This window comes from Chionomys nivalis, chromosome 4 (assembly GCF_950005125.1).
Source record: "Chionomys nivalis chromosome 4, mChiNiv1.1, whole genome shotgun sequence".
Lineage (NCBI taxonomy): Eukaryota > Metazoa > Chordata > Mammalia > Rodentia > Cricetidae > Chionomys > Chionomys nivalis.
The window spans coordinates 104,084,813-104,099,459 of record NC_080089.1 but is presented as its reverse complement, the minus strand read 5'-3'; the positions used below and the strand labels follow the sequence as shown (position 1 = coordinate 104,099,459).

At 51.6% G+C, this 14,647-nt stretch overlaps 1 protein-coding gene across 10 annotated transcripts in view; it reads right to left on the bottom strand.

Annotated features, from left to right (window-relative positions):
* Positions 1-14,647, bottom strand: part of Cacna2d2 (calcium voltage-gated channel auxiliary subunit alpha2delta 2) — a 127,476-nt gene that overhangs the window by 92,442 nt on the left and 20,387 nt on the right. For all 10 annotated transcript variants that reach the window (XR_009056978.1, XR_009056977.1, XM_057766529.1 and 7 more), the window contains exon 2: positions 10,453-10,534. Coding sequence is in view for 8 of the 10 variants with exons in the window: in XM_057766529.1 (XP_057622512.1) it covers positions 10,453-10,534 (82 nt within the window). In the remaining 2 variants the exon portion in view is untranslated. The remainder of the gene's footprint in view (positions 1-10,452; positions 10,535-14,647) is intronic.

The window sequence follows — 14,647 nt, the reverse complement described above, 5'->3', positions numbered from 1 at the left end:
TGGTGAGTGCCCCTGAGTCATCTCCTTGAGGTCAGATAGGACCTTTCAAAAAATTAATTGATTATGATGTGTGCCTTTGTGTGTGTGTTCATTCATGTAAGGGAGTGCAAGTGCTTATACGCCATGACATATGTGTGGAACCAAGAGGAAAAGCCCAGGCATCGGTCCTCACCTCACAGCTTATCCAAGCCATAGTCTCTTGTTTTTACTGATGGGTATGCCAGGCTAGTTGGCCAGTGGTCTCCCCAGGATTCTCCAGCTCCTGCATTCAATCTGAGATCACATACCCACACTACTGTACCAGGCTTTGTGTGGGCTCCGAGAATTCAAACTCACTCTTCGTGTTTGTCTTTACCCACTGAGCCATCTTCCCAGCCCTGGAACTTCCGTGGCTCCACCACAGGGTGTCTATAGAGGCCCTGCGGATGTCGGGGAGCAGAAGCCAATCTGAGGCAGCTCATTCAACTTCCTGGGAACTCCCCATCTGTCCCCCAACAAGCTGTGGTCGGAGGTGTAAATGTTGTGCAGGCTCCCAGGGGCCCCAACCAGAAACAGAAGCTGCCAGACCATCCATGATGCAAAGCAGTGAGTTTTCAGGAACCAGTTTCCTGTCCGCCCCCCCAAGCAGGCTCCAGATCTCGCTGCCTCCTCCTCACTGAGTGGTTCCTCCACCACTTAGCAATGGAGCCGGTTTACATAATGCATGGGATGTGGGCACAACAATGGCTGGGGAAGCGGGGTGCCCGTTAGTGGGTCCCTTAGGGGAAATACCGGCTCCTTCCCGTTCCTACACGGCTACCTCCTTCCTCCTGGAGTTGGCCTGTAAAGCTGCTGCGAAGCAGAGCCTTTAAGTGCTCAGCAGCTGCCAATAAGAGTCTGGAAAGGACGTCCCTGACTTGAGACATGTTCTGGAGCAACCTCAGGACAAAGCTACACACTGGAGGAAATTTCCAAAGTACTCAAGTTTGGAACACAAATCCACCCAGCCGTGCTCCTGGAGTCCACACCCCTGCTGGGCCCAGGCCCTGCACGCTGATCCTAGAAGAGGCCGCTCCTACAGGCAGGAAGCTTTAGCTAGGCTGCCATGGAGCCAGGCTGCAGCTGCCCAGGAGGCGGTCACGTTCAAACACAAAGGCAATGAAGGAAGGGGGAGAATACATAAAAATTACTGGCATGGTAATTGCTTTTTATATAAATGTTCCTTTTAAAAGTTTTCCCCAGTGGTAAAGTCCCTCTTTAAAAAGAATAAATTCACTGCACACCGATTTATTCCACGCCTATAGATGGAGCATAATGAAAGCTCTTCCGTCAACACCTGATCAGGAGGCAAGTGTTGCCTCTTGACCCAGCTACCCAGTCTGACTGCGCAATGATGCAGCAGAGTACCGAGGTGGGGCTGGGGGGGGGTCTTTGAGGAGTGAGGGCTGGAGTTAGCACTGAGCCCAGATTGTAGGAGTCTGGTGCAGAGCTCATCAGTGTCTCAGGAGCTGTGTCTGAATGGAAGATGCAGAGCAGATCAAACCACAGTGATGCTGCTAATAGGAAGGAGTGTGGGGCTGTGGTTACTGGGAAATGTGAGGGCTCTCATTTTGTAGGATAGCGTAGGCATTAATGCAGAGAATATCAGTGTGTGACTCTGAGAACTGCCTGAAGAAGAGCCCAGCACTGCCTGTGGATTAAAGAAGAATCTGTGCCCTCGGACCAGCCACCGCTCCATAGGGACAAGGTGGCATTACAGCCTGGCCTTTGTACTGAATTAAGGACATCAAGAACTGCCCTGCACAAGGTCCACGATCTCCACGGGGTGGTCACTTCATCCTGAGCATGACACACAACTGATGCTATCTGCCCCATCGCAGGAAAGCTGCACACAGTATCGGCAAATGACTTGGGGGAAAGCATGTGTGTAATGTGTGCTTCTCATTCACAACTGAGATTTCTCAGCTTGGATAATGAATCGGTTAAGTAGTTCTCACCTGCTTAGGTGACAGAACTCTTGGCATCTGCCTCCTTCAGTCCCACCCTGTCCTATGTACGTCTGCACACACTTCCGCAGGCAGCTCTCAGAGCCACACGCTGATCCATGTGTGCCCTCTTGCCTGGCCACACTTGCCACGAGCACTCACTTCCATGAACATACACTCAGTTGTTCACGCCTACCCTGCAGCACTCGGGCACAGGTGTGCCTTCAGTGTGAACACGCATACTCGCACTCCCACGCAGCATCACACATACTTTATCCTCTCTCCCATACACAACGGTCAGCCAGGTATCATTTCATATCAGTCTCAGCATGAAGCCACTGACACGCAGTGAGTCACCAAGGCTAATGGCCTTCCTGGTTATTCCGGTGGATTCTGACAGGCCTGGGCACGATCCTGCCTTCTGGTCACAGTTTCTGTATTCCACATAATGAAATCACAATATTGGACCTTCCAGAGGTTCCTGGAAGCCTATGTGCACAGTAAGGATGCAAAAGCTGACGGGAGTGGTCTTAGACACCGAGAGCCCTGGCATTGACCTAGAGGGCTTCCTGGAAGAGGAGAACTGTGATCTTGGTTTAAATCAGCAGAGGAGGAGAAGGTGAATGAGGAAGAAGAGCAAGTGGATTTGGAAGAAGTCTAGTGAGGGAGGGGCACAGGGCAGCGGGGAGGCCCAAATGCCTAGGCTAAGCTTATAGCTACTCAGCACTTCCACCTTAGCTGAGATTTTGCATCACCCCAGAATGGCCCGTACTCCCTAGCTTCAGCCAAGTGCCAGTGTATCCGTGCAGCCAGCTCTTTTCCAGAGCACCTCTCCCCAGCCCGTGTCCTCTACTTCCTCATAGAAAGCAACCAGGGGCTCCTGTATGTAGATTTCATTCCCGCAGCCCCATACAGGCCTATCTCTGCCAGGGCAGCTAGCACTGACCTCACTTCCCCCAAGGGGGCTGGCTGGATGGTACCCAAGGCCTTGTGGGACAGTCAGAGCCCCAGTGCCTCCTTCTCAATCTTTAGATGTCTATCTTTGGTTATCCATCCACAGAATAGTCACTAGCTGGTCATCTTTTGTCACAGCCATGTGGTGCTTACATGCATAGCATATACTACAACCATGGATGTGCACAGCCTGTTTCTTGTCCCGCTGTGCACCCTGAGGCTAGGCACCCAAGCCTAAGTGTCTGTCATGTGGATATCCAGCCAAGGAGAGACAAGGACAGGGCCTTAGGGACTACTCAGGATCTAGCTACTCAGTCTCCTCCCCTATGTGGAATAGGTCGGCTAGCCTTCAGAATCAACAGGTCCCAAGGCTGGGAGAGAGGTAAGACCAAGGCTGTGGCTCTTCTGCTTTCTCCAAACACGGCATCTTTGTCCATACAGAGAGGACAGCTGTACTCAGGAAAGGCGGGGAGAGGACACCACCATTTTCAGCCTGGTAGTGGAAAACGCTGCCTGTGCTGCCGCCCCTGGGGCCGGCTGTGGTTTGTCAAAACCAATTACTTCTCTGCCTCTGCCAAGCGCTTGGGGCTCCATGAATCTGAGTCAAGTGTCCCCATGGCTGCCACCGATTCAGCAATGGATAAGAATGGGGATGGGGAGGAATACAGAGTGGCTCAGCTGTCCCCCATGGCCCAAGATGGAAACCCACTAGGCTCTCTATCCCATTCCCCCGTCCCCCACCCTGGATCATCAGACCAGCCCCTGGCTGCAGACTCAGCAATCCCACCACTCTTCAGAGATGGGTGTGGAAGCTGGAGAAGGAGAGCAGAGGCCCCAGCTACTTCCATAAGGACTGGCTCTTCACAGAAACTGGACTCTGCTGTCCTGCCACAAAGTCAGCTTCTCTGGGGATCTCAGAGGAGAGTCCATGTGTTCACTAGAACATCTTTTCCATGTACGTGTGCATTGAGAGGTGACTTGCTTTATGGATAGGCATTGGATTAGCATTCTTTATTGGACAGGCATCTCCAAATTCCTGAGACAACAGACCTAAGCGGCCTTCACTTCAGGGAAGTGCTGTCTGCCTGGAAAAGTTTTGCTCATGTCCTCCAACACTGCCTCTTCCTTAAGGCAAGGAACCCCCAGTCAAAGACCCTGAGATCCCTAGAGCTTCTACTTAAGAACCCCCGATTCCAGCTGTGGCCTGACCCACCAACCTGCCCATTCCTGGGGCCAATACCTGGGAACAGTCCAGAGCTTGGTGGCTTTTTTCTGTCCCCGAGTTTATGCTAGGCAAGCTGCCATACTCTTCACTCTTCTTAAAGGGCCTGAGGGGCAAGCATGTGACTTGTTGGCTAAGAGGATAAATCAAGGTCTCTTCTCTTAACCTCTGCCACCTCCTCCCCATGGTGTCTCTGCATTTGGCTCCCTGGACTTCTGGCCAAGAAAAGCACTACCCTCATTTGATCTTAGATTCATAGATGCTATTTATTCCAGCCCTGCCCAAGCTTGGTGGCCTTTATGCCTTTCTCAGTAAAATGTCTCCAAAATATGTCATGATCACCCGGGATGAGAAAACCAATTTTCAAAATCCCAGGTTGAGCTAAGCAGAGACGACACCCTGATATTTGAATTTTTAAAAAACCTGTGACCAACCCTTAGAACTGCAATCAATTTGTTCTGGAGATATGGAATGGAGACACCCATGCTTACAGGGCTCCTTTTTCCTCTGGTGTGCATGCCTCTGTAGACAACACCTTTCTTCTTTTGCTCCCCTGAGGCTCCTACATTTCCCATGAAGACAGAACTGCTTGGATCTCCATATCACAAATGGGGGTAGAAGCTCAAACAGGCAGGAGGGCGTGCCCCAGGTCCAACGCTGAAAGTCCAGCCCTGTCATTCCCACCCACATCATCTTTCAATTGCTGCTCAAGGCATAAGCTCTAAGACCCCAGCTCCACCTCAGTGTGAGCCAGGGCAGATTTTGTCTTCAGAAAACACAGACCACAAACATGTTGTTCCTATTCCAAGCTATTCCACATGTCCTAGAGATGACCTTGGATGCGCCCCATAGTGACCTCTTGTCAAGTTAGAAGCCAGAGGCCTCTCTCCCTATGCTTGTGTCTGGTAGTGGGTCCTATCTATGGATATTCTTCTAGACCCTTCTATGTCTGTGGACTCCCAGAAACCTTAGCAGCACCTACTGAGGAGATTCCAAAATCCCAGAAGCCATCTAGCAAGGACCTCTGCCTCAGCCTTTCTCAGCTGAGACTCCAGAGGTAAAGAGCAGGCATGTGTTTGTGCCCAGGCCCCTTCTGGGTTTTTCTATCACTGTATCTCCACCCGCTGAAGTCGTTCGGAAACAACACTCTCATGCTCCCAGACGGAAGGAAGAGGGGAGGGTTGGGGCTGAGAAAGGCTCTAGCGCCAGTCAACCGCAGCAGCCTGGCAGGAGCTGCCAGCGTTGGGGCGACTAAGGCTGTTGGTGCTCGAGGCATGGATACTACCTAGGGAAGGTGTCCTGGGGCAGTCACCCTCCACTGTACTTCCTGCAATGTCTCTCTGATGTGCTGTGTGAAAGGGTGGGAGACTAGCCTGGCTGGCCCATAGGCAACAGCTCCTTCCATAGATGAAACAGCTTTTAGAAAAACTCAAAAAATGGAAAATTTTCCTATTAAGTCTCATTGGAGAGTGTGTATCTCAGGGCGGAGCAAAAGAGCAGCAACCACCTCCCACCAACACTGCGTAACCTCACTCAGGAAAGCGTGCTCCAGACGTCGTGGTGTCTGTGGGGGGCGTGTGTTGTCACTCAAAGACAGGCAAGGAAAGGGAAAAGGTAGGGAGTAGGCTAGGCTGAGAACAGGGTACAAAAAGGGGGTCCAGACAGGGCTCGGCCAGGCTCTGATGCACCCGCCTCTCTGTAACCAATTATGTTCAAGCAGCGGCCTCATCACGTTTCAGACGCCCTCCCAGGAGCCCCCCCTCAGCCCCGTGCATCCCCGCTGGGTGCCGAGCAAGAGGACCATATGGAGGGAATAATAAGACAATTAACTTTCCATTAAAGAATAATATATGTGGGTTTTTAGGGAGGCAAGCGACAGCAATCCCTACCCAGCGGCATATTTCACACCCGAGCCCCTTGCCACCTCCCCCACTACAAGGCGCCCCGCATCACCATCATCTGCACCCGGGGAGAGGAGGGTGTCGCTGGGCCCCCAAAGGAGGGAGGCAGCTGGATGGAGGGGTGGGGCCCGGCGTGATAAGCAAGTGCAGTGAAGCCAGTCTGAGGTGGGGGTGCAGTAAGCCTGGAAGGATCTGGGAGGGAGTTGGTGGGGTTCTCTCATCATCCCCCAGCAGACTCTCAGTGCACTGCATCCCTAAAGAGCTGCTTGCCGCCTGTCTTTCAAAGGCACACACAAATCAGTGTGTGGACCAGGGGTCACAACTGCTGCCTTTGCTTGGTCCTTTTGGGACCACTTCTAACCCCTGGCATGTCCCCTCACCCAAGCCTCTTCTTCTGCCCCTCTATGGTTCTGGTGCTCCATGCCACTTTAGGGCACTGTTAACCTTGCCTTGGATGCCCAACACACACTTTCCTCAAACGGGAACAGAAGCATTTTCAGCAAATACTAAAGCCAGTGTGTAAGTTTGCAGAGGTGAGCTGGGGAGGAGGTGGTGGGACAGAGACATTTCTCAAAGGCACCTACAGAGAACGGTAGATGTTTCCGGACTTTGGTCCATGCTGATAGCCAGCTCCAGATGTGGCGTGCTGCAAATATTACGTACACATTCCTGAGTGCTGAGCTGACGAGCAGGAGGAATAGCGTGGGGCAGACAAGACGGGCAGGACTGGTAGTGGCGCTGGTTTAGAAATACTATTTTTGGTCCTCATAAAACGTTGAGGAGCCACAGACTCTGTGGACCTGAATCATCCTGACTGGAGGATGTCAGTTGGGGCGACCCAGAAGAGACTGGGACTGGGAATTTCTGAACCTGCTTCTGTGGACATAGCTTGGGGAGGTGCTGACTGTGCGGTTCCGTTGCCTGGACACCTGCTCGTGGTTGGCCTGTCTGAGCTCCGGGACTGGCTGTTGGAGATGATTGACCAGGACCTTGGGTTTCCCTCCTTCACAACAGGTCTGTGAGGATACCCATCTGCACGTAGGTCGGCGAAGACTGTCATGAAGGAGGAGGCATTTGAGATAGAACCAGGGCAACAGGCATTTCCGCCCTGACCAGCAAGTGAGGTCCATGGAGTTTGACATGGGCAGTATGATTCCAGAAGATAGGCTGTGATCCTCACGGCATCTTAGGTCCCTGCTCCCAGCCAGCCTTGTCAACAGTTTCCTCCCACTCTTACCAGAAGGTCCTCTCCCCTATAAGCGAGCATCTTACCTATCCCAGGGCTGGTACACCCGATGACTGTCCCACGCCTGAGGACAGTCTCTGCCTTGAGCTGTTCGCCTCGTACCCTGCCACCCATTCGGAAGTGGGAATGTACCTGACCTAGGCTTCAAAGAGGAGAGGATCTGCCCTTCTCCTCATCCTCCCCTTGCACCCCTAAGCAACTGATGAATTATTCATCTTGATATCCTCATTATGCAAATGAGCTCTGAGCCCAAGCATATGTTCTCTACTCCCCCCCTAGCATGGGGACAATATGGTGCTGATGGGGGAGGGTAGAGAAGGGGCTTAGGAGACCTCCCTCAGCACCATGGGCTGTAGAGGAGTCGGAATGTTTAGGGTCCACACTTTCATGAACTACACAAGGAAAAATTGGCAAGGGCTGGGGTGGGGCTATAGCGTCCAAGGAAGTGTAGCTCAGGGCTATCTGGTTAACCTACGGAGGAAGAGATGACATGTTAGCAGCAGACCTGGGGATGAGACAGGGTCTTCATACACAGCTTCCTTGCCATGGTCTGCCATGGTTTCTAACTTATAAATGGGCCACAGTCTGCCCCCAGTTATGCCCCATGGGGTTGTGATAAGGTCGGGAGGAGGAAAATGCCAAGGCAAGGAAAACTCTCCCAAATGCCACTGTCTGCAGTTTCTGCTCTCCTGCAGCTGCCAGCCCTCGAGGCTCCAAGCTACTGGGGGTGGGGCAGCCTCTAGGAGTAGGGCAGGCAAGGAGTGGAGCCATGAAAGAGGCTCAGAAGCCTGAGGAGGGGCAGCCCCACTGGGGGCCTAGGCTGGCAGCGTGGCAGCATTAGTGAGAGGGCCAGTGATAGCACTGGTCACAGCTCTGCACCAACCATCCTCCTGACCCACCAGGACCAAACACATGGAGGGCACACCAGTCCTGGCACATGCTTTGGAGGGAGGGAGAGGGTGTAAGGGTCGGGGTCAAATGTGAAGAGTGGCCAGGTAGGGAGTCCACTGGCTAGATCATTCTAGCTCCTTCCGCTAGACCCGTACACCTGTCCCCTCCCCCGTGGACACATCTCGGCCAAATAGTCAGTGCCAAGAAGCAGTTCCAGAGCTGTCAGCAGGAAGAGGCGAGGACGCAGGTGAGAAAGACTGGACTAGGACAGAGCCTCTGAGAGCCGGCAGCCGTGGGCAGCAGAGGGGCTGCCAAGAGTAAGGGACGCTGGGTCAGCATTTCCTTGCCCACCTGCCATACGAAGCACAGCCCTGCCCAGGTTCCCACAGCCGCAGGCATCCTCTCTGTGCCCAGGAGGAGAAAAACAGCCAGAGGCTGGGCTACAGCAGGAGGCAGAAGCCCCAGGTCTGCCACAAGCCAGTTGTGGCAGCTTTGTTCACTGGTAAAAGGGCCTGGAATTACCCACACGCCACCCAAAGGGAGAGAAAATTTCCTAGGAGAGAAAATGAAGAAAATCTTAATGATTTCTGGACAGGGTGACAGGGTAAAATTGGCTTGTCCACTGCCACCTTACTCCTCATCTTCCAAGCAACCCCCCAGTGAAAAAGGGCTAACAGGGGGATCCAGGTCTCCCCAAGGTGCATATGACAGGCTTGCTGTCAAATTCCATGTCTGGTCCTCCCCATCAAGAAAGCTCACTCATCCAGACAGATCCACATCTCATGCACATAGCGTACATTATTTTCTCATAGATAAATGTTCGTTCTGAGTCGCTCATAAATATGAAATCCTGGAGGGCTCTTAACTGGCATTAGATATACGCGGATGTACTAATGCCCCATAGAAAACTTGGAAAAGCATGCGCTACAGATTCCAGGGGCTACCATTCCTCCATTAACCTACACGGTTGCACTTGGCAGTGCCCACTTATAGCCTGGTTAGTGCAGAATGCTATTCCTGAGCCTAAATTGACTCCCGTTCCGGAACAGCTTTTCCCATAGTGCTTTCTCTGGAAGCGCTGGCGGCTTCCAAGTGCAGCTGAGTCATTGAGAGTTCACAGGAAGAGTAGGATGGGGGCTACTGCAGTTCAAGCCCAGCACCAGAAAAGGGAGTTCTACAGGCCTGCGCAATCTCGGGAAGAATGCTGAGCAAGCTAGTAGCTCAGACCTTCAGACCTGGATGCCCTCCTCACCATGCCACCCACTCATTAGCCACCTCTGCTTAACATCATTTGTACCAGGGGTCCTACATCCATAAGAATGTAAATATACTCACTCCAAGTTAACTGAGCCTGAAAAGGGGCTGAGGATGATCCTACAGTCCTTGCCTACATCTCCTAGCCCTGGCACTGGCCAAGAGGGATGACAGAGACACTAGTTACTGAGCCCCAGGCCTAGACTCAACCCCCAATAGTAACTGTTTTCTCTGCTGTCCCCAGGCCAACGATGGAAAGGAGAGCCCCGTTATTCCTCTGCTTGATTCTGGCCAGGACCTCCCTGTACAGACCCCACTGAAGAGACACCCTCCCATTAGAGCCTCACACCCATTGCTGTAAGAGCTCCGTTCCCAGAGCCTCCACATTCCTCATAGAGAGCTCAAGCCTGTGGCCTGATGGCAGCACATTTTGCAGCCTTCTGGGGGTGACGGATGGCCAGCTCTTCACATCACTATTTCAAACATTAACATAATCTCCCAGGATGAATGTGGTCGCTGGCGCCTAATCAATCACCCCTCCCGCACCTTGATCCCTCATTCCGACACGACACTTAACGTAGGTTTGCCACTTCATACAGACTAGAGTGCCTGGAATACCAGCCTCCCACCCTCTTCTCTGGGACCTGCTTGGCTTGGCCATACTATTTACTTGCTGATGAGATTCTTGGCTTCTGCACTCCCTGTAGCTATGGCCCCTAAAGGGCCTGGACTCCCACCCAAGGCACTGCCTCAAATGCCTTGAAGAGCTCACCGACATTGAAAACTGACAAGTCCCAACACCCTCCCAGGCACGAGGTTCATCAGGATGGGCCATGATTCCAACAGGTTCCTGAAAAAGGTCAGACTGAGACCTCATGGAATCACTACTTGAGATCCACCATGGCTCCCTATACCAGGACTTCAACAATGTCACCTCCTCCTCACCCCTTCATTTCTCCCTCATTTCCTCATTCCTGCTGGGAAGAAGGTCCCGGATGAAAAGCAAGTACACCAGCTTACCTCTCGGAGCTGTTGCACGCCTCCAAAAATCCGCATTACACCATCAATCTCCTGCTCCAGGCGCCGGGCCCAGTGCTGCATCCTGCATCCAGGAGAGAAAGAGGTGTCAGGAGCTGCAGCTGCAACAGCCCATTCCTGGCCACCCAGGGGAACCGGGGCAGCTACTCACTCAACTCAATTTTCACCAGAGAAGGAGCAGACACAAGGAGCCAGAGTGAGCCTGTGATTTTTCCCTTTGATGTCTGGCCTGGTGGCCTAGGCTTTCCTCACACTGACTGGCACCAGGGAGGAGAGAAGAGGGCATTGTGGATGCGCTGAGGGAGTTCAGCAGTTTGGAAGAAGCCTGCAGAGAAACTATTGTTCACTAGAAAGACCAGTCCTTGATGTAGCGGTTCTGAACATGGGGACTTCTGGACACCAGGGAGGTCAGCGACCTGAGAAAGCCAGCTGAGGTTTGAGGAAAGGGATGGGACCTGCTGTCATCCCCAATCCATCATGTAAACAGGAGGAGGTGGAGGAACCCACTTCCCTGGGCTTCATCTGAGCATGAGACACAGAGAGCTTCCAACTCAGAGGCCCTTGTCTTCCTAGTTTCCTGTCAGAGACGCTTATAGAGACCCAAGGTTGGATATCGATTATGAGCCCAACCAGGGCTCCAGTATAGAACATTCAACTCCTTTCTGGAGGTCTGGCGAACCCCTGAACTGCAAGCCTACATAACAGGCTGCCTGTATGCTAGTACCACCATATGGTCATTTAAAACCATCTCTCTCTCTCTCTCTCTCTCTCTCTCTCTCTCTCTCTCTCTCTCTCAGCTTCCTCTTCTGGAATGTGGAGATAATTCGGGGTCATCTCTTAGAATGGCACAAGAAAACATAAGAGTAGATGAGCCAAGGATGCTATATCCTCCATGAGTGGACAAGATGAACAGGTGTCCATGACATCCTGTATTCTCAGCCCTGTAGCCATTTAAGCAAGCTGTAGACAAGGCTCTTCCAAGACAGCCCATAAGGGACCCACCACAGATATGTAAGAGGCCAGGGGTTCAGAGAGCACAATGGAGTAAGGAAATGTCAGGAAACTTCTCAGGGCCCCCAACACCCTTCACAGGGCCAATAACATCCCCTGGTGTCATTTAGGGCCAGGTCTCTCTTCTGGCTCCTTGTCCCACATTCCTCCTCAGGCCTGTGCTAGGGGGTTGGGCTCATGCCATTGTGTGTGCCCGGGTCGGTTGGCATGGGAACTCAGAGCAGGAGGCGGGCAGATCACTAATTGCAATTTGCCAAGCTGAATGTCAGGACCGTGATGGAAAAAAAAAATCAACATCAAAAGAAAGAGGTATTAGCTTCAGCTAGTTGTGGGCTGAGCTACTGCCTGACTCCCCATCTCTGTTCCCCACCATAGAACAAAGTCTAACCTCGAGTCTGGGCAGAGGCCAGGCTGTAAGCCTCAGCGGCCAGGCTGCAAAGGGAAGAGTACTGCTCTCTGCCTGACCCCATCCACCAGCACCGAGGCTCTGGGCCTGATGGCACAAGGACACCGTAGCAGGTGGCTCTTTTGTGATCCTGCGACTACAGAACCTGGGGACTAACAATGGAGAGAGTCTCACTCCGTCCTGTATCTGGACCGAATGGGCAGAGTCAAGGACCCAATTTTCGAAGACATCCATTGGCTCTACCCTGACCCTAAACCTGACTTCAGCTTTCATTGGTTTAGGGGACAAGATACCAGTCATAACCCTTCCTGCGTGAATATACAGAAGGACACCCACTATCTACTAAGTACAGTACCAGCGTGTCATGTGTTTTCTGGCTTCAATCTTCAGAGGCAAACAAAATCCCCAAGCCACAGATGAGGAAGTTGAGGGTTTAAAAGGGGGGGGGGGGTTAGTGACCTATCTAAGGTCACTCATCCAGGAATGGGAGGACACAGGACTTACTGCAGAACTTGCCACAATCACAAGAACTGACCCTCAAGGGTCAACCATGTGCGTCTCCTTCCAACTCAGTACACCACCTTCAGTGCTTGAACCAGTCAGAGCGGGAACATTTACACCACAGAAATGGGCAGATGTTAGAAATCACAGCACCACTATCACCCCCAGCAGCAAACTGATAAGCATTTTAAAATGCTTCGACAATTTCATACAACATATTCTGGTCATATTTACGCCCTCCACCTTTTTCCAGATCTATCCTTACCTCCCAACTTTATGACTTCTATTTATTTGCTTATTATTTATTTATAGATCAGTTCTTTCTATGTCGCTTTAGTCAGCTCTCTGTGTAGACCAGGCTGGCCCCGACTCACCTGCTTCTACTTTCCCAGGATTGGAATTTAAGTTGTGTCCCACCACGCCTAGGTCCTCTTTTCTTTTCTTCATGTATTTGTAAATAACCCACTGAGTCCCGTATGTGCTGCCCACATACCCACAGGTGGGGGCCTATCCACTGCAGTGTGATCACACTGCTAAAGAAAACCACTTCTCCCTCCCCCAGAAGCTATCAGTTGCTAATAGCTGGTAATATTTACCAATTCACCAATGATTCCACCTGGGTATGGCCTCTTTGCTAGTATGCATATAGACCTTTGCTTCTGGAATCTCACAGACAAGTAAAAGGCACTAAATTGGAAAACTAGGCATGGACAGCAAGTTTTTACTTTGCTCAGACAACACATTATTAATATAGTCACCATCATTTCATGTAAAGAGGCTATTTCAACACTAAAATAATTTTTAGAAAAACCAAATCTTTGGACAAATTCAAATTCTTCCATAGGACATACATATACATTCCCTCTCTGTCTTTGTATGTCTGTCTCTCTCTGTCTCTCTCTCTCCCTCCCTCCCTCTAGGGTTTAGGAGCAGCTCTAGTCCTCAGCCTGGCTTAGTCTGCTATCCTGAGCTGTATAGGCCAACTGCAGGCCCGCAGCTTGCAGCCTATCAGTACAGTGCTAAGGAAAACAAGTTACTATGATTCTTCACCTAAACCAAACCAAATTAGGAAGGCAGTATCTGTGTCCTGGAGCTAAAAAGGACTTGACAGATAATCCATCTCATTGTCACACAGATATGACTTTGTGGGTTCGAGGGTTTGGCCAGTGGCCGGTGCTAGCTGGGAGGGGGGATGTACATACTGAGAAGCTGATGAAGTGAGTATGCCTGCAGCATTCCTAGAAAAACCACACACCAAAGCAAGCTCAACCCTGACAGAGGCATACCTGGGCTTAATCCCACAGAAAGGTGTGGGCGCTTTGGGAGAATGAGAGATGCATCAGAATCCAGAGTCTCACTCACTCAAAGGTAAATGGATCAAATCCTGCCCATGCTCCTGTGGTCTTGGACCCATAAGCCCATGCCAAAGCCCCCTGGCCAGATAGTGCTGCCCACAGGTCATATTCCAACAAAGCTGTCTACCTGCTCTATCCTTAGATCCTGGGGATTTTCCATCCTCTTCGCTGAAATGACACTGCTTATCTCTAAGTGCCTGTAAGTGCCAAATTAGCAGGACGGTGAGGGAGAGAACTCTAGAGGAGGAGGTGGTGCAGCCGGGGGCTGCCTCACTTCATGACTGCTGTGGGGACAGGATGGAGACTGTGCCCTGTCTTCCCACGAGCCTGAACAGGGGGAAGCAAAGGCGTTGCAGCCCTGATTTACAGATAGCAAAGCCAAGTCACCTGGCGAGATCGAGATGGGTACCCGGTTATACACTTAAAAAGATGTTGGCTTGGCCGGGCGGTGGTGGTGCATGCCTTTAATCCCAAAAGCGAAACCCTGTCTCAAAGAAAAAAAAAAAGAGATGTTGGCTCCATTAGGTCCATCCTCTTTGCAGGACAAGGCAGCTCCGAGAAGCCTCAGGGGAGACTGCCAGCTGTGGAGTTCTGTCCCTGTTGGAACCTCAGCTTTCCCACCTGTCAACAAGGATAATAATTGTCTGAATGTGGAACGGGGGGCCTGGGGGACATAACTCAGCTGGTAGAGTGCTTGCCTAGTACCATGTCAACCAGCTTTGATGGCACACGCTTGCAGTAGCAGAACTCAGGAGGTGGGAGCAAAAGAATCAAAAGTTCAAGACCAGTCTAGAACACATCCACAAGGAAACCTTGATAAGCTGCTATCATGTTGTACAGTCTCCTAGCGACTAGACAATCATACAGTATGGCCTTTATCTTCAGGATCAAAAGACCTACTGAG